An 18,773-nucleotide genomic window follows, 5' to 3' on the forward strand; every position below is an offset into this window, starting at 1 on the left:
TAAGATCCTACAAACCGTGCAGCATGGCCAAAAAAAAAATCTTTAAAAAAAAAAAATCATCTAGGGAGGCTAGAATTCTTATTCCTAGCACCCAGATGAGGGGACGGAGGCCCGAAGTCACACAGCAGATGAGGAGCAGAATGAGGACCAAGATGGGTCAGCCTCCCATCAAGGGTGGCCCCTCCTTGCCGCTGGCCAGGCAGGGACCCTCGAGGGAGCCAGCCCTCGGCTGTGTTCACCACGTTGACCATGTACAGATTCAGAAGCACTCTAACAAACTTTATTTCTGACCCCCTCACCCCCACCGGCCTCAGCAGGAAGCGCGATGACTCCCTGTTTGCATCAGGGGACTCTTGTGGGCCTCCTGACCCCGGTTTCACACCTGCTCCCTGAAGGCAGCTCTCTGCACACCCTCCTGTCACTGCCCCTGAAATCCCACTGCTGCACCTGCTCTGGGGACCCAGACTCCGTCTGCAGGGGCTTCTGGGTAGGGCGGGGGAGGGGCAGGGGGGATGAGCCTCCACTAACTGGATACGCGCGGGGAAAGGACCTGAAGGCCTCCGTGGGGAAAGGACCTGAAGGCCTCCCCTTCAGTGTTGAAAAGGAGGTGGGGCAGGGCCGGAATAGAGGATAATAGGGGGTGGGGTGACACCGTGCAAGAGGCCTGGTGTCCCCCACTGCTTATCTCCCAGCCCTGCAGTGGCCCTGCGGTGGCCCAGGAGCTGGGCTCGATGCACGGGGAACTTGGCTCCAGGTCACCTGCTGAGGCCTGAAGGAGGTGGGCAGTTGACTTGAAGGCAGACAGAGATTCTGGGGTGGGAGGCAGGCCCCTCCGTCCACACCCTGGGGCCAGGGTGGGGCTTCCTGGAATCAGGACAAAGGGAAGGGGATGGGAGAGCGCTGGGGGGCAAATCCAGGCAGAAATGGGGCCAGAGCAGCTTTTTCTGGGCCTGGAGCTGCCTACTTCCACGGTGGGCCCCAGGGAGGCTGGGCTGGAGGAGAGGGGCCCTCCTGCTTAGCTCCCAGGCCAGGCCCAGACAGGTAGAGGCCTGCCCTGTAAGGGAATGGGCCAGCGTGGATGGACGGGGCAAGCACAGTGGGGGAGAGGAGGGGCGGACAGGAGCGTCCCACACCCCACCACCACAGCCCCGGCTCCCCCCTCCTCCCATGGCAGTTGGGCCCAGGATGACCACAGAGCCCCAGTCCCTGCTCGTAGACCTGGGCTCGGACGCCGTCTTCAGCTGCGCCTGGACAGGCAACCCATCCCTGACCATCGTCTGGATGAAGCGGGGCTCAGGCGTGGTGAGTCCACAGCTGGGATCACAGAGAGCCTGGCAGGGGTGGGGTGACCTCAGGCCCAGGGGGAAACTGCCTCCCGGGGCCCCTCTCACTCACACACTAGAGATGAGAGTCTCCCGTGTAAACTACAGGAAGAGGAGCCCCAGAAAGGAGAGAGGGAGCCCCAGGTACCCACACCTACCCCCCTTAGGCCTAAACACATTCAGCCAGTACAGTTTTGCCCTGTCGTGAACCTTATGAGAAAAGCAGGTGGTCACCAAGACGCTGGGGGTGAAAAGTCCCTAGAGAGGTTTTTCAGCTCTCCCCTAATAGTCATGACCTTCAGCTTTGCAGTTAAACCTGGCCTTCTCCCTGCTTTTTCCTCTTTTAAAGTGTGTGTGTTCTTTAGAGGAGGAAATGGCAACCCACTCCAGTGTTCTTGCCTGGAAAACCCCATGGACAGGGGAGCCTGGTGGGTTACAGTCCATGGAGTCACAAGAGCCGGACATGACTGAGAGACTCAAGTACCAAGAGTTTCAGACCTCCCTCCTCCCAGGAGGACAGTGAGAGCCTCAGACAGGGAAGCCGGGGGGAAAGTGGCCTCCGTGTCCCCTACTGCCTGCTGGACACTACACTGTCCTCCGAGTGTCACTGCTCCGTTATAGGGATAAGGAAAGGGCCTCAGAGAAGAGAACTAGGGCCCAAAGCCACACGAGCAGGCACCTCAGAAGCCAGGATCTCAACTCAGACGTTGAATGCCAAAGCCTATTTCCTTCTCATCCCTCCAAAAGTCAGTGTTAGTCTCTCAGTCGTGTCCAACTCTTTGTGACCCCACGGACTGTAGCCCTGCCAGGTTCCTCTGCCCGTGGGATTCTCCAGGCAGGAAGACTGGAGTGGGTTGCCATTTTCTCCTCCAGGGGAGCTTCCCGACTCAGGGATCAAACCCAGGTTTCCCGTATTGCAGGCGGATTCTTTACCGCCTGAGCCACCAGGGAAGCCCCAAACCTCATCCCAAAGGGACACTGAAATGACTCAGGACAGACAGATCCAGGACCCTCACAGAAGCTCAGCTTCAGGATAGTCCTTCTCTCTCACTCCAGCCTACCCCCTGAACCCACCGCTTAGGGCTGCAGCGTCTTCAACTTCACAGGGTCCTCTGTGCTGGGGCTCCCCCCATAGGACGCTGTGTAATAAGACATTCTGCCCCCTACCCTACCCCGGGGTTGTTCACTGACACGCTGCAGACCTGGCCCCACACCCCGCCTCTCAGCCCTTCTGGTTCAGAGACAGAGCCCAGCCCCTACTCTCGGTGTCTGACCCTCTCCACATCTCCCAGGTCCTGAGCAATGAGAAGACCCTGACGCTCAAAGCCGTTCGCCAGGAGGACGCGGGGAAATACGTGTGCCGAGCCGTGGTGCCCCGGGTGGGGGCTGGGGAGCGAGAGGTGACCCTGACTGTCAATGGTAAGACCCCACTCATGCCAGGGAGCGGGTGGGGGGCCAAGAGGGTCCCAGGCATTGCTCCGAGGGGTTGGTTTCTGCTCTGGGTCTGTAGCGTTCCATCCACCTCTTCACATCCACATCAGAGCCCAGCCCTGACGTGAGGAGGGACCCGGGTGGTTTCCTGGTCACCTCCCTCCTGTGTGCTGCTTCCACAAGATCTCAGCCCTAAGAGTGACAGCTGATGGATTTTTTCCTGACCAGGTAAAAAGGTGAGAGGATCACTGGGCAGCCAACATAGATCCCACATCCATCCTTTGACCTTGACCTTAGCCCTGGCGGGGAATTTTAGAGGGCATCTCCGCGACTCCTGGCCTACCTCTTTCCTTTGCGTTAGAACTGGTCAACCGGGAAGACCCACCACCATCCCCACAGGGCCAAGTTCAAGGGGTCCCCTGAGGGCAGGGAACTGGTCTTATTATATATAATAAGGTCACAGCATAGCAGGAGAGAACAGTGTGAGTTGCCAGAGAGCTGTCACGTGAGATGTTGAGGGCACAAGGCCTGGATCTTGGGATGTAGAAGGTCACAGAGAAGCGGGAACCTAGCTCAGGTCACACCCAAGGAGGCTGGAGCGGCAGCACAGGGGTTCCGTGTTCCTGCCGTCCTGTGCGCTCGGCAGCCAGCTCGGCTGGTCTGAGGGGGTGAGGACACTAAGGGCACCCCGACCCCGCGTTTCCAGTCAACTTCCCTCTGCTGGGTTTCATTTCGGGGTGAGCCCCGGCAAGAACCGAACCACCGACCCAACTCTGTAGGGCTGCTGCAGACCGGGGCCCAGGCGAGGGGCTGAGCCAAGACCCCGAAGTCAGCCCGAGTGGCTTCATCTCGACCCAGGAAGCTGCCCACTGACAGCCTCATCTGGCCTCCCCTTGCTAGAGACCGAAACCAGCTTGGCACGTCCTCACCACACCCTGCCCCTGCCCTGTCCACTGCTGGCCCCATTAGCCAGCCTGCTCCATCTCTTTCTTCTCCCTCCTCCCCACCCCCAGAGGGAGGGTGAATCCACTCAGACCCCAGAACTGTCTGTCCCGGGCAGAACCCGGTCTCGGGAGCCTTCCTGCCTTTCCTACGTGTCCCCAGGATGCCACCAATAAATTGGTGCTGCAGGGCTAAAAATAACAGCATCTGATCGTGCCTCCGTATATCCATGGCAACACGGGCTGCAGCCTTTTCCTGCCGGCTCTGGTGTCTGACACTCGGCTCCTCTGGCATCAGGCCCTGGTGAAATCAGTGGCCTCCCCACTGCCCCGTCTGGGAGGGCGCAGGGAGTCGTGCTGGCCCGCTCCGACGGCCCTGTGACCAGTCCGGCTGGGGCCCTTCAGACTCACATGTGGCCCCACAAGCCTGAAGCTTTTCAAGGAGCATCCTCGTGTCTGGGAGAAGCACGGTCGATAGAGGAGGGACTGAAATGTGTGTCACTTCAGGCTTTCAAGCACTTTCCAACGGGCATCAAAGCGGTTTCTCGAGGTGGGAACACACACTTCAGAGGACACTCCTCTTGGATGGGACACCCCAGCCTGGGCCCTGGAGTCTCCAGGGTGTGATCTGTACCCTCCAGTGTACTTCGTTCCAACCCCCTCCTCTGCCTCCAATCCTTTGGCACAGGCTCCCCTTGGCCGCCAGGAAGGGAAACACCCAAGAGACCAAAGTGAAGCAAGGAGGCAGGGGGATGAACGGACTGGCCTGCAGAGAGGACCCTGCCAGCCCACACTGGAGTAGACTTGGGAATGAACTTATCTGTACTTGTGTCTGGAGAACAGGTGGAGGGATGGTGAAGACCTTTGGGCAGGGCCTGGACCCAAGGGCCCCACACTACCGACAAACCCCAAACGAGATGAGGTTCTCGTCCAAACGCAGCCAGGCCGGGGGATTACTGCTGGCTGTCGCCCTCTGGGGAATAAACTTGCCTAGATCTCGACTGATTGGGCTCAAACCTGGGATTTGCAGAAACGGGATGGAAAGCATACCTCTGCTGCATTCTGATTCCCCTAACCCTGTCTGCCCTCACCCGGATTTCTGTTCTCGTATAAGGAGCCCTTATATGTGTATGTATTTTGTTGTTGTTCAGTCGCTCAGTCATGTCTGACTCTTTGCAACCCCATGGACTGAAGCAGCCAGGCTTCCCTGTCCTTCACCATCTCCTGGTGTTTGTTCAAACTCGTGTCCGTTGAGTCAGTGATGCCATCCAACCATCTCATCCTCTGTCACCTCCTTCTCCTCCTGCCCTCAATCTTTCCCAGCATCAGGGTCTTCCCTGGTCACTTTTAGAACAGCTGAGACACCCCACCCCACCCCCACCAGGGAAATCCTAGTTCCTGGGAAGTGAAGGCAAAGAGGTTTTATGGGATCATCACTTTCCTCCCAGCAGCACGCCTGCCTTTCAAAAGCCAAAGGCTTCTTGGAGCTAAGGGATCTAAGAGAGAAACCCCTGAGGGTAGGAGCCCTTATCATGAGGGTCCCCCCCACACCCAGCACCAAGCCATTTCCCAGCCTAAACGCAATAGGAGTCACCTCGGCGATTCCCACGACGTTTCTCCCCTTGGCTGAGAGCTGCTCGTGGAGATGCAAATCTGCTTTAATTCAGGTGGCTAATATACAGCAAATACGTTTGCAGCAATTTTTGTCTTGTTCCCATCATAAATCTGCCCATCCTCCAGGTCCCTTGCTTTAGTTCTCTTTCCTGCCTCCTAAGCCCCAAACTTTACCCCAGGGATTGAGAAGAGGGCACAGGGGTTTCTGCCCCCTCACCCTTCGCCTCAGCCACCCAGCCCAGCCAGGAGCCCGAGTCTCCTCCCTCCCAGTCTCATTCCCAGATGGGCATAATGAAGGAACGACTTGGGTTAACAAACAGGCAGAAATGGACAGGAAGCACTGCCAGATTCCTGGTGGATCTTCCGGGCTGTCTGATTCGGTAAATGAGCCAAGTGTCCCCGGGGACATCCATGATCATGACCCGTACACCCATGCACACCTGGGCCGGATTTGATAACGTTGAGGTCAGCTTTGGAGCCATGGTCCCACCTGGGCTGGCTGGTATGTACATGGAGGCAGACAAGATGATGAACTAAGGGATCTCCTGAGACACCTGTGAGATGAAGGCTGTGAGCTATCCAGCCCAGTCCATCTATGTGCGGTGATTCCCCACTTGGGGGAGGAAGACCTTTTATTTCCCTTCCTGCCTGGTTTGCCTGGCCGGCCAAGGACACTGATTTGTTAGGCAAGCGCGCCCTCTACTGGAGATATGAGGGAATGATTTGAAATCCAAAAGCTGACTAAGACAGAGATGACTTTAGTTTGCCAACAAAGGTCATAGTCAAAGCCATGGTTTTTCCAGTAGTCGTATATGGATTTGAGAGTTGGACTATAAAGAAAGCTGAGCGCCGAAGAATTGATGCTTTTGAACTGTGGTGTTGGAAAAGACTCTTGAGAGTTCCTTGGACTGCAGGGAGATCCAGCCAGTCCACCCTAAAGGAAATCAATCCTGAATATTCATTGGAAGGACTGATACTGAAGCTGAAACTCCAATATTTTGGACACCTGATGCGAAGAACTGACTCATCTGAAAAGACCCTGATGCTGAGAAAGATTGAAGGCGGGAGGAGAAGGGGACGACAGAGGATGAGATGGTTGGATGGCATCACCGACTCAATGGACATGAGTTTGAGTAAGCTCCAGGAGTTGGTGATGGACAGGGAGGCCTGGTGTGCTGCAGTCCATGGGGTCACAAAGAGTCGGACATGACTGAGCGACTAAACCGAACTGACTTTAGCTAGGGGAGGTGACATTTCCTTCCTTCCTTCCTGACACCTCCCCCACTCCCTTCTCAGGTTTGCCGCGTCCTTTTTAAAGCTCTCCCCGCCTGCCAGGTAGATTTCTCTCGCCTGTGGCCTGTGAGGTCCGTTAGCACTTTGCCCGGTGTCAACCTCACCTGCTTCTATCACCACCACCATCTTCTATTACAGCTCTTCATGTCTCTGGGAATCCTGATTTAGAGGCATTCGCTCACTCATCTTCTCCTGAAAGGTTTATGACTGACGCCTCCTTTATCTCTGAAGCCCCTGCTACATGTTTGCTGAATGGATGTATAAACTTCTGAACTTGCTGTGAGGGGTCCAGCCGGGGGCCCGCCCCTCCCGATTCTCTGATATGATGCTGTCTCCCCAACAGGACCCCCCATCATCTCCAGCACCCAAACCCAGCATGCCCTGCATGGGGAGAAGGGCCAGATCAAGTGCTTCATCCGGAGCACGCCACCTCCCGACCGCATCGTGAGTGCCTGGGGGTGGGCTTGGTAGGGGGGCGGTGAGCAAGGGGGACAGCCACCCCCCCCCACACACACACACTGAACAGTCTGGTGGGTTATCTCTGCCTGCAGCTACTCAGCCATCTGGCTGGTCAGTCTCACCTCTGTTCTCCCTTTCTTATTGGGAAAAACTTCCTTGGGAAAGCATCAGGAAGACAAAAGTCACAGGCAATTTCTTTTCTCAGGATGCGGTGTGCTGCTCGCCCATGGGTGTGTTTAACTCTGCTCTGCCTCTCAGCTGTGCCTCTGACCACATTCTGCATCCTGTGGGCAGAGGGGAAAGAGGGCAGCAGAAGAAAAAGATAAACCATCTCTTCCCTTTCCTGGGTTCAAGGCCAGTCGTTAGCAAAGTCATAAACAGGAAGCAGTTATAGTCAGCAGACCCCTCTCTGCACCTCCGGAGGCCTCCTCTGCTTGGCTGTCCATGGAGGACGCTGCCCCATTTATCAAGTTTTCCCTGCAAAAGCATCACTCCATTCTCCCTGTCCCCTTCCTCCAAACCCTGCTCCCCACAGGGCAGTGCGGCTGAGGCAGCCCAATTAGCTCACTCCTGGCCCCCCTGGGTATTCACCTTTGTAAAAGGGGGTATCTTCCAGCCAAGTTCAGCTGAAACTAGCGGGAGCTGGGGCAGAAGAAAAAGAGAGGCAAGCCCCAGGGCCTGGGTGGTCCTGCCGGAAGACTCAAGTTCACAGGGCAGCTTTACCTTTTCCAGGGACGGCGGTGCCAGAGTGGCGGTCGGGGGCACATGCCCGACAAGTAAGGTGCCCTCCTGTAGATGAAGACCTTACAGTTACACCCTTCCTCAGGGGTTGAGCTCATTCACTGTGTGAGTCACAGAAAAATGGCAAGAGTTCACGGATAGGACTAATACCTGTGTTTCTCTGTTCCTTTCGCTCTTTTAATGGTTTTTAAAATGTAAGTGTAATTATGTTTCATTGTCAATGGAACATTATCAACGCTGTCCCACTGTAGATAATATCCAGTCCACCCCGAGCATGTTCACACAGTCTTTGTCCTCTTGGAGATGGGACTCGAGGCCAGGGGTTCTCAACTGGCAGAGTTCTGCCCCCGGGGAGCATTTGGTGACAGTATCGGATGCAGCTAAACACCCGCACAGAGCCCAGGGCACCCCCAGGAGCGACCTGGAAGTGGCTCGGGGCGCATCCACCCCACCCTCTAGCACTCATTCTGTTGCCGAACACTGCAACAAGAGGGGTGGGGTACCGTGTACCTGAAATGGGTCTGAGAATCAGCAACATCACCATCCTAAACCGAGCTAGACGAAGATTCTCTCAGAGCACAGCCTTTGTAGAGTAACAAAACCAGACTCAGTCAGCCTGGGGCTGGTCTTCACCACCTGTCAGGGGCATCATCTGAAGGAGGAGCTCCCACTGCTACCCCAGGGCCCCCTGCTCACCCAGGGAAAATGCTCCGACCCAGAGCCGCACAGGGACCCTTGTCGACGGAAACACCCTTTGAGGTGGCCCAGCCTCTAAGCCTGCGTGTGTGTGTGTGCGCACGCGCACGTGCTGTCTGTGGGGTGGTGGGTGTATCCGTGTTGTGACGTGTGTGTGTGGGGCTGCGTGTATCCGTGTTGTGATGTGTGTGTGTGTAGGGGGGTGTATATCCGTGTTGTGATGTGTGTGGGTGTGTGTGTGTGTATCCGTGTTGTGACGTGTGTGTGGGGGGCTGCGTGTATCCGTGTTGTGATGTGTGTGTGTGTGTAGGGGGGTGTATATCCGTGTTGTGATGTGTGTGGGTGTGTGTGTGTATCCGTGTTGTGATGTGTATGTGTGTGGGGTGTGTGTATCCGTGTTTTGATGTGTGTGTGTGGTATGTGTATCCGTGTTGAGATGTGTGTGTGTTATGTGTATCCGTGTTGTGATGTGTGTGTGTTATGTGTATCCGTGTTGAGATGTGTGTGTGTTATGTGTATCCGTGTTGAGATGTGTGTGGGGGTGTGTGTGTGTATCCGTGTTGTGATGTGTGTGTGTGTGGGGTGTGTATCCGTGTTGTGATGTGTGTGGGAATGTGTATCCATGTTGTGATGTGTGTGTGGGGGTGTGTGTGTATCCATGTTGTGATGTGTGTGTGTGGGGGGGTGTGTATCCGTGTTGTCATGTGTGTGGAGGTGTGTGTGTGTATCCGTGTTGTGATGTGTGTGTGTGTGTGGGGGGGTGTATCCGTGTTGTGATGTGTGTGTGTGTGTGTGTGTATCCGTGTTGTGATGTGTGTGTGGGTGTGTGTGTGTGTATCCGTGTTGTGATGTGTATCTGTGTGGGGTATGTGTATCCGTGTTGTGATGTGTGTGGGGGGGTGTGTGTGTATCCATGTTGTGATGTGTGTGTGTGTGGAGGGGTGTATCTGTGTTGTGATGTGTGTGTGTGTGTGTGGTATGTGTATCCATGTGTGATGTGTGTGTGGTATGTGTATCCGTGTTGTGATGTGTGTGTGGGGGTGTGTGTGTATTCGTGTTGTGATGTGTGTGGGGGTGTGTGTGTATCCGTGTTGTGATGTGTGTGTGGGTGTGTGTGTGTATTCGTGTTGTGATGTGTGTGGAGGTGTGTGTGTATCCGTGTTGTGATGTGTGTGTGTGGTATGTGTATCCATGTTGTGGTGTGTGTGTGGGGTGTATCCGTGTTGTGACGTGTATGTGTAGAGGTGTGTGTATCCGTGTTGTGATGTGTGTGTGTGGTATGTGTATCCGTGTTCTGATGTGTGTGTGGGTGTGTGTGTATCCGTGTTGTGATGTGTGTGGGGGTGTGTGTGTATCCATGTTGTGATGTGTGTGTGTGTGGTATGTGTATCCGTGTTCTGATGTGTGTGGGGGTGTGTGTGTATCCGTGTTGTGATGTGTGTGGGGGTGTGTGTGTATCCGTGTTGTGATGTGTGTGTGTGTGGTATGTGTATCCGTGTTGTGGTGTGTGTGTGTGGTATGTGTATCCGTGTTGTGATGTGTGTGTGTGTGGGGGTGTGTGTATCCGTGTTGTGATGTGTGTGTGGGGGTGTGTGTGTATCTGTGTTGTGATGTGTGTGTGTGTGGTATGTGTATCCATGTTGTGGTGTGGGGGGGGGTTTGTGTATCCGTGTTGTGATGTGTGTGTGCGTGGGGGTGTGTATCCGTGTTGTGATGTGTATGTGTGGAGGTGTGTGTATCCGTGTTGTGATGTGTGTGTGGGGGTGTGTGTGTATCCGTGTTGTGATGTGTGTGTGTGTGTGGTATGTGTATCCATGTTGTGGTGTGTGTGGGGTATGTGTATTCGTGTTGTGATGTCTGTGTGTGGGGGTGTGTGTATCCGTGTTGTGATGTGTGTGCAGGGGTGTGTGTGTATCCGTGTTGTGATGTGTGTGTGGGGGGTGTGTGTATCCGTGTTGTGATGTGTGTGTGTGGGGGGGTGTGTATCCGTGTTCTGATGTGTGTGCAGGGGTGTGTGTGTATCCGTGTTGTGATGTGTGTGTGTGAGGTATGTGTATCCGTGTTGTGATGTGTATGTGTGGAGGGGTGTGTATCCGTGTTGTGATGTGTGTGTGTGTGAGGTATGTGTATCCGTGTTGTGATGTGTGTGTGTGTGGGGTGTGTGTCCGTGTTGTGATGTGTGTGTGGGGGGGGTGTATCCATGTTGTGATGTGTGTGGGGGTGTGTATGTGTATCCGTGTTACGATGTGTATGTGTGTGTCTGTGTGTATGGTGGTGGGTGTATCCATGTTATGATGTGTGTGCATGCTGTGCTGTGTGCACACGTGTTGTTATGTGTGCTGTGTGGCAGTGATCACGACTGTGGACCTGGCCGTGTCCACCCGGGGGTGGGGAGGCCGCCTTGTGGTCCTGGGGGGTGGTCCTGGGGGGTGACCTCCTGATTCTGTGCACTCGGGCAGGCCTGGTCCTGGAAGGAGAATGTGCTGGAATCGGGCACATCAGGCCGCTACACGGTGGAGACGGTCAGCACAGAGGAGGGCGTCATCTCCACGCTGACCATCAGCAACATCGTGAGGGCGGACTTCCAGACCATCTACAACTGCACCGCCTGGAACAGCTTTGGCTCCGACACGGAGATCATCCGGCTTAAGGAGCAAGGTGGGGTGGCCAGGACTGCCAGGTCCATGGGCTGCGGCCGCTCCCTGCGAGGGCAGGGCCCCAGGCGAGGTCCTCCAGGGTCCTGGGGGCACAGAGCTGCCTCCAGGGTGCCCCTGCTAAGCTGAGGGGTGACCCTTGCACTGTCCAGTCCCTGGTGTGCAGGGGGCCGGGCTCAGCCATCTGCGGTTCCCTGGGGGACACAGGAGACACATGGACCACTGTGCTGGGAAGGAGATGCCAGAGGGCAGTGTGCAGGCTCGGAGGAGGGAGCCTCAGAAGGGCGTGGAGGGGATTCCAGAGAAGCTGGGCAGGCAGTCTGCCAGCGGCGCTCTGGGTCCTGAGGTTGGCTGCAGGTCTCGCCCCTTTTCCAGGGGCTTAGTCCAGGGCAGACAGGACGGTCCAGGGGGCCTGGGCCCTGGCAGCCTCTGACCCCTCCCAGATGAAGGCCCACCCACAGGCTGCCATGTCTTGGAAGAGATTCTGGGCTGAGCAGGGGGCCTCAGGGCTACCCTGTGGATCCCACACTGCTCCCAACACCGCCTCCCTGATAGATGCTGCTTTGCATAATGCTTTGCCCACATAATTTGCATAATATCATCCACACATCATCCCAACCCTCCCGGTCCCCTGTGGCTTACCCTCCGTGTCTTCCCCTCAGTGCCCCCACTCCTGTGCCCTCCCCTTAGTGTCCGCACCCCTGCCTCCTCAGAATCACCACCCCCGCCCCCGCCGCCCCACGTCTCTCTCTCTCTCTCTCTAGCCCCATTCCCCTGGAGCCTTTAAGTCAATCTGAGCCAACTCCAAGTTCAGGTTGGCTAGTCTAGATCTGTGGGGTGTCCCAGAGCCATGACAGGAGAGGGCACCCCCACCCCCACCCCTCTGACCCTCCAGATGGCTGCCCCCACCCCCACCCCCAGTCCCGTCCCACCCTGGCCAGCCAGGCCCTGGCTGTGGACGCTTGCTTTATTTCCAAACAGGTTCGGAAATGAAGTCGGGAGCCGGGCTGGAAGCAGGTACGAAGGAGACATGAGACTCCCGGGATGGGGAAGGGACCGCTGGGCTAGCGGGGGAGGGAGCCCAAAGCGGGGGTAGGGAGGCCGGAGCAGGCCGCTAACTTCTCTGCCCTCCCCCCATCTTGAGGGTTTAGTGCACTCAGAGCATCAGGGCGAGGTGCCCAGGCAGGGTGGGTCTAGGGACCCCCGAGACCTGTCTCCTCTGTGGCTGCGCCCGCAGGCTCCCTGCATTCCACACACCAGCTCCTGCTCCTCCCTGTCCTCCCTCCCGTTCGTCCTCTTTGGAAGCCCTGGCTCCTCCCCTCTGGGGTCAGCTCCTCCCCTCTGGGGTCAGCAGCTGGCCTGCCCAACACCTCCCGCTTCTCACCATCACCACCAGCTTGACCATCGCTTCCAGGACACCAGGGCTGCCCCACCCTGCTGTGACCCGCACAATCCATATTAACCCCACGCTTTCCAATGGCTGGCTCCTAACACCACTCCTGCATTCCCTGTGGAACTGTCATCTCACCACCAGGCCGCTGGGCACTGCTTCCCTCCCCAGGGACTCGGCAGCCAAGGGGTCACCAGGCTTCCTGGGTTGAGTTGCTCTGTCTTGGGACCTCCTCAAGAGGAGAAGCCCCCACTCCCAGGGAGAAACCCAGAAAAGAGAATCAGGACTTTGCAAGCCAGACCCCACAGTGTTGACAAAGGCCCTGATGAAGATGTGGGATGCTCTGCCCTGGTTCTCCCACCACACTGGCCCAGAAGGAGCTAGGACTGGTCAGTTCCTCCCACAAGCTCCTGGTGGGGCCCACGCACACCCTCCCCTCTGGGCAGACAGCCACTTTAAGAGCATCAGTCCCTACACAGACCACTCAAGGAGGCAACACAGACTCCTGTGTTCCCCCTGTCTCCACCTCTCCTGGGTCTGCATACTCCTCTGAGCTCCCTGACACCTTCCTTGGTGGCTGAGACTCCTAGGGTGGAGAGAAGACTCAGTCCCTCTCCAGGGACATCCCAGAGAGCCCTGTCTAGAGAGGGACACCCTGTACAGGTGACCCAGCAAGGAGTTTCGCACAGGCCTTTATGGAGGGAATGCCACCCTTGAGTGCCCCGCCACACAGGACCCTCTCCCTTTGCCCCGTCCCCACGATTAAGACAGTTCTCCAGATAAGATGGTCACACACCCATGCCCCACCCAGCTGTTAATGACTTAAGGAAATGTGGCCTCAAGGACACCAGACGCAGAGACCACCCTAGATACCACTTTCCTTATTCTTGGATTTCACAGTCATTGAGGCCCAGGCAGGTTAAGGAACCTTCCACCTTCATCCTTTGCTCTGGGCTCAGCTGAAACAAGACCAGAGTTTTCCAAGGACTCCTAGACTTCCTAGGAGTCTAGGAGAAACTTAAGTCCAACCCAAATTCATCAAATTCAAAAGCATTGCACCAACGAACTTCCAAAGCAGTTTTCCTTCCTGCGAGGAATTGAAACCTGAGACGGAACCATCTCACTGGCAGAACCAGCTCATGGGGCTGGCTGAGGTCAAGTCCGTTGTCTCGCCCCTGACTCTTGAGACCAGGCCAACACCTCCCGTTTGTTGTCCCCTGGCGCCCCTACAGGGGCCTCAGCCACCACTAGGCAGGTGATGCATGGACCTGTGTGCAAGTCCTGGGCTAGAAGGGAAATCCCACAGTGACAGCCGACACTGCCCACCACCGCGGCACCCGCTCCTTTGGGAGAGGGACCCTCCCTCTCCCGCCAGCCTCTCTAGGGGCTGCGGTCTGCCAGGTTCCTCCTCTTTTCTTCTCTTTAAAGAAAACAACAGTGAGAGACGAGAGGCCAACCCCCGTTGAAGACAGACACCTGGAGTCCCAGTCATCTACCCTGAGAACATCATCTACCCCTGAGAGCAGTGGGAGAGGACCTCAAAAGTCCTCTAAAAGGGACTTTGCTCTCGTTGCATCTGCTGTGGTCCTCCTTCCCACACAGACACGGGGGCAAAGGCTTGGATAGTTTCGGGTACCAGCTTGTGCCAGCCTTTACCTGCCTGCATTCATCTGTATGAATCCCAAGGGCTTCCCCTGGTGGCTCAGTGGTAAAGAAGCCCCCTGCAATTCAGGAGATGTGGGTTCGATCCCTGGGTCGGGAAGATCCCCTGGAGGAGGAAATGGCAACCCACTCCGGTCTTCTTGCCTGGAGAATCCCATGGACAGAAGAGACTGGCAGACTACAGTCCATAGGGTGGCAGAGTCGGATGTGACTTAGCGACTAAACAGTGACAACAAAAACCCCAGCCCTCCCCCACCCTCAAGGCAGGCGCTGTTACCATCCCAGTTTACAGATGAGAAAGGAGAGGTAAAGTTGGTTGGTCTGGGCCGTACAAAGGCTGTGAGAGTAGAAGACGCCATGTGACGCAGTGTGCGGAGCTGGGCAGGACGAGGAGGGTGGTTAAGAGGAGACCCGGGTTTGCACTGGTTGTACTGCGTCTGCGTGTCCTTAACCAAGTCACTTGACTTCTCTGGGCCTCCGGGTGTCCATCTGGAAATAGGAGGCTTGGACTCTGTGAGCCCTAAGCTGTCCCTCTCCCTGCATTCCTTAGTTTATCCCCCCATGGACACTTCAGGGCCCCACATCTTATGCTCAGACCCCCTCTGCCACCACAGAAAGGTCTGGACCGTCTGGAAGAGTGACCCCGCCACCCTAACGTCACCCTCCCCCCTCCCTACCCATCTCTACTGGAGGAGGGCGTGAGACAGACTCCAGGAACTCAGCAGGAAGTGGAGCCCTGCCTGGCTGGCATTCCGGGCATCTCTCTGGCAGGGTGGGGTGTCAGGATTCCTGCCCGGGAGACTGGCAGGACTGGGCCTCTCTCCTTAAAGAGGTGGGGGGAGGGAAGTCCCTGGTTGTCCAGTGGTTAGGACTCTGCAGAGGGCATAGGTTCAATCCCTGGTTGGGGGACTAAGATCCCTGTATGCTGCACAGCGTGACCAAAAAAATTGGAAAAAAAAAAAAAAGATTTTTTTTTCCCCCAAAAAGAGGTGGGCGGGGAACTGTGATCCTGCCCTCCGGCCTCTAAGACTTGCCTCTGGCACCTTCCACCTGCGATGCCCAGGCCCTCAAACTACCTCAGACCTGAAAAGTCTCTGAAAGCTGGTTGTCCATGTCCACCCCCAGCCCCGGGAAAGAGAAGAGAAGGAAAATCAGAGCGAACAAAAGCAGCAGCAGTGACCATAGTCATCTGCCAAAGAAAAGCCAGGGACTTAGACTCTCCCGGTTTACCCCTGTGGAGCGCTCAGCTGCACCCAGGCTCGCCTCTCATCTCCACGCTCCCCTCCCCTCCCATGTCTGCTTGCTTCGTCTCCCCCTCATCACCACTCCCCATCTTTCAGTCCCCCTGCCCCCTCCACGTGACCCCTGTCCCTGCCCGAGCTGACCCCCGTGGCCTCTGCCGGAGCCTGCCCAGGCCCCCGCAGCCTTCCCCAAGTGTGCCTGTGCCCAGAGCTGGGCAGGGGCTGAGCCCAAGGAGCTGGGTGGGGTCCCCCAGGGGAGAGCTGTCTGTCCTGGCTTCCCTGTCAGCCCGCCTGCTTCTCTCCCACAGAGGCTGTACCGATGGCGGTCATCATCGGGGTGGCCGTTGGAGCTGGCGTGGCCTTCCTCGTCCTTCTGGCAACCATTGTGGCCTTCTGCTGCGCCCGCTCCCAGAGAAGTACGGGAGGGAGACCCGGGAGCTCGGGCAGGGGGACAGAGAAAAAGGCAGTGCTTAGGCTGCCCCGGACAGCAAGTAAGCGGGAGCAACAGGGGCCCCGCCAGTGCTGTGAGCTTCAGGGCCAGGGCCGGGTCTCACGTGTATCTTCCCGTGTGCGGTGCTTTGCCCCGCATCCGGGACACAGTGGGCACTTGACTGATGCTGGGCTGGACAGAAGTGGACGTCCTCCCGCAGGGCCATCAGCTGGCACCTTGGATCAAACACACACCACACTCCCTGTGCTTTGAGAACTGTACTGAAATCCCTCGGCGGGGGCAGGGAAGGGGAGAATCCTTGCCCTCCAAGATCTGCTAGTCCAACCAGAAAAGCAGGTCACCCACACACGAAAATAAACAACAAAAGCATTCAGGGAATTGCTTCGTGTGGATTCTTAAAAGGCCTTTAGTCATTAGGCATAAAACGCGGGTGTTGATGCCCTCTTGAATCGTGTGCGCCTGGACTCTCCATCCTGAGCGTAGCTCTGAAATTCTGTGTGCTAGACAGACACGTGGAAGGGTAGATGGGACGTTGGAGCCGTGGGAACAATAGAGACACAGTCTTGCAGCCCCACCTCTTCTACCCCGTGACCTCCGGGCAAGCCACAGCTACTCCAGGCCTCCGTTCCCTCCTGTGTGACAGCAAGGGGTCAGCTGAAGTGACTTTCAGGGTCCCACCCAGCACTAACATTCTATGGGCATGAGGCACCAAGTGAATCAACAGAGGAAGCCTGCGCCCTCCTCCACTTGGCAGCCTTCACGTGTTGGAAAAAGGCTGCCTGTGTCCTCCCCTCCAAGCCGAGCAGCCTTGCTCTCTTGAGGGCTCCCAAGGATGCAGTGTCAGGCCCGCCCTTCCCACCCACTCAATGGACTTCATAGGGAAGTGTATTTTAGCAGCAATTTCCCAGCAGAGCTCTCCAGGTATCAATGGGCTTCCTCCTCTAGAAGCCAGTAAGCTTTCCATCACAAAAGCTGGACCACACTAGCACAGGGGTGTTTACACTTCGGATGGGAGCTGGACCAGAGGATCTCCAGGTCCTTTCCAAGAATCGGAGGTGTGATTCTCTGAACAGAGAGACCAGAGCCGGGTAGGGCAGGTCAGAGAAGACTTCTAGAAGGAGGTGAGAATTTAGTAGGATGACCAGTGGCCATGGGAGCAGCAGTGAAAGGCTGAGAAATGTGCAACCAGGAGCCCTTAGAGAAAGCACTCTGAGGCCCCTACAGCAGCCCACAGCACATCCGGACAGGTGTTCTATTACTGGGGCAGGGGTGGGAGGGGCGGAGGGGGAATTCATGAAACTGCTGAGTTCAGGGGCTAGAGAGTAAATCCAAGGGGAGCAGGGAGCTTGACAACTCAGGCCCTGAAGTCTGAGGTAACAACTGTCTGTCGTCTATGCTTTCTTATTTTATGTCCAGATCTCAAAGGTGTTGTGTCCGCCAAGAATGACATCCGGGTGGAGATTGTCCACAAGGAGCCCACCTCGGGCCGGGACGCTGAGGAACACCCCACCATCAAGCAGCTGATGGTGAGAATGTCATCGTATCCCTGCCCCATCCAGACCTCTGTGCCCTGAAGGCCCCAGAACCAGAGGCTTCCTGATGCTCTAGATGCTCCTGAGAACAAAGCATCAGCCAAGATGTGCTTCTCCGCCTTCCCCAGACCCCCCACCTCAGTTATTAGGCCAGGCATCCTCAGGCAGACCTAGGAGGCACCATGGGTTGGGTTCCAGACCACCACGATAAAGCGAGTCGCATGCATTTTTTTTTTTTTTTTTTTGGTTTCCCAGTACATACCAAAGTTACATTTACACTATACAGTTAGTTAACTGCACAGTAGCATTGTGTCTTTTAAAGTGTACATACCTTAATTTAAAAGTACTTTATTGCTAAAAAATGCTAACCATCATCTGAGCCTTCAGTGAGTAAGAACATCATCAAAGATCGACTGATCACAGATCCCCATAACAAAGATTATACTAATGACAAGGTCTGGGGACTTCCCTGGTGGTCCAATGGTTAAGACTCCTGGTTCCCATTGAAAGGGGAGCGGGTTCAATCCCTGGTTGATGAACTGAGATCCCACATGCTGCACAGCCCAGCCAAAAAAAAAAAGGTTTGAATTGTCATGAGAATTATCAAAACATGACACAGAGACATGAAGTGAGCAGCAAACACGTTTGGGAAAATAATGCCAATAGACTTGCCCAACACAGGGTTGACACAAACCTTGGATTTATTAAAAATATATATATATATATTTGCGAAGTGCAATAAAACTAAGTATGCTTGTATTCTCAGTCAACAAAGGTGTATAGTGTGTCTACTGTATCGTGTTTGGAGCTCTCAGAGACCCAAAGACAGCTAACATGCATTTCCAGCTTGCAGAGCCCAGCTGTCCAGTAAGCAGAGAACACCTGCATTGTTGTCGTTGTACAGTCCCTAAGTCATGTCCAACTCTTTGTGACCCCATGGACTGCAGCACACCAGGCTCCTGTGTCTCCCAGCGTTTGCTCAGATTCATGTTCATTGAATCAGTGATGCCATCTAACCATCTCATCCTCTACCGCCTCTTCTCCTCCTGCCTTCAGTCTTTCCCAGCATCAGGGTCTTTTCAAATGAGTCGGCTCTTTGCATCAGGTGGCCAAAGTATTGGAGCTTCAGCTTCAGCATCAATCCTTCCAGTGAATATTCAAGGTTGATTTCCTCTAGGATTGACTGGTTTGATAGCCTTGTAGTCCAAGGGATTCTCAAGAGTCCTCTCCAGCACCACAGTTCGAAAGCACCAATTCTTTGGGGGCTCAGCCTTCTTTATGGTCCAGTTCTCACATCTGTACATGACTTCTAGAAAAACCATAGCTTGACTGCTTGACTATTAGGA

The 18,773-nt window shown here is 55.7% G+C and overlaps 2 protein-coding genes across 3 annotated transcripts in view; one reads left to right on the top strand and one right to left on the bottom strand.

Annotated features, from left to right (window-relative positions):
• The window catches only part of KIRREL3 (kirre like nephrin family adhesion molecule 3), a 604,188-nt gene that overhangs the window by 579,696 nt on the left and 5,719 nt on the right, over nt 1–18,773 (top strand). Inside the window, exons 9-15 of one of the 2 annotated variants that reach the window (XM_027531794.1) lie at nt 1,175–1,302; nt 2,615–2,741; nt 6,945–7,045; nt 10,957–11,155; nt 12,133–12,168; nt 15,753–15,860; nt 17,312–17,421. In XM_027531794.1, coding sequence (XP_027387595.1) covers nt 1,175–1,302; nt 2,615–2,741; nt 6,945–7,045; nt 10,957–11,155; nt 12,133–12,168; nt 15,753–15,860; nt 17,312–17,421 — 809 coding nt within the window. The remainder of the gene's footprint in view (nt 1–1,174; nt 1,303–2,614; nt 2,742–6,944; nt 7,046–10,956; nt 11,156–12,132; nt 12,169–15,752; nt 15,861–17,311; nt 17,422–18,773) is intronic. The other variant, XM_027531795.1, reaches the window with a different exon arrangement.
• The window catches only part of LOC113885942 (m7GpppX diphosphatase), a 116,731-nt gene continuing 105,257 nt past the window's right edge, over nt 7,300–18,773 (bottom strand). Inside the window, exon 16 of the mRNA XM_027531800.1 lies at nt 7,300–7,344. Coding sequence (XP_027387601.1) covers nt 7,315–7,344 — 30 coding nt within the window. The 3' untranslated portion in view covers nt 7,300–7,314. The remainder of the gene's footprint in view (nt 7,345–18,773) is intronic.

This window comes from Bos indicus x Bos taurus, chromosome 29 (genome assembly GCF_003369695.1).
Source record: "Bos indicus x Bos taurus breed Angus x Brahman F1 hybrid chromosome 29, Bos_hybrid_MaternalHap_v2.0, whole genome shotgun sequence".
In the NCBI taxonomy this organism is placed as follows: Eukaryota; Metazoa; Chordata; class Mammalia; order Artiodactyla; family Bovidae; genus Bos; species Bos indicus x Bos taurus.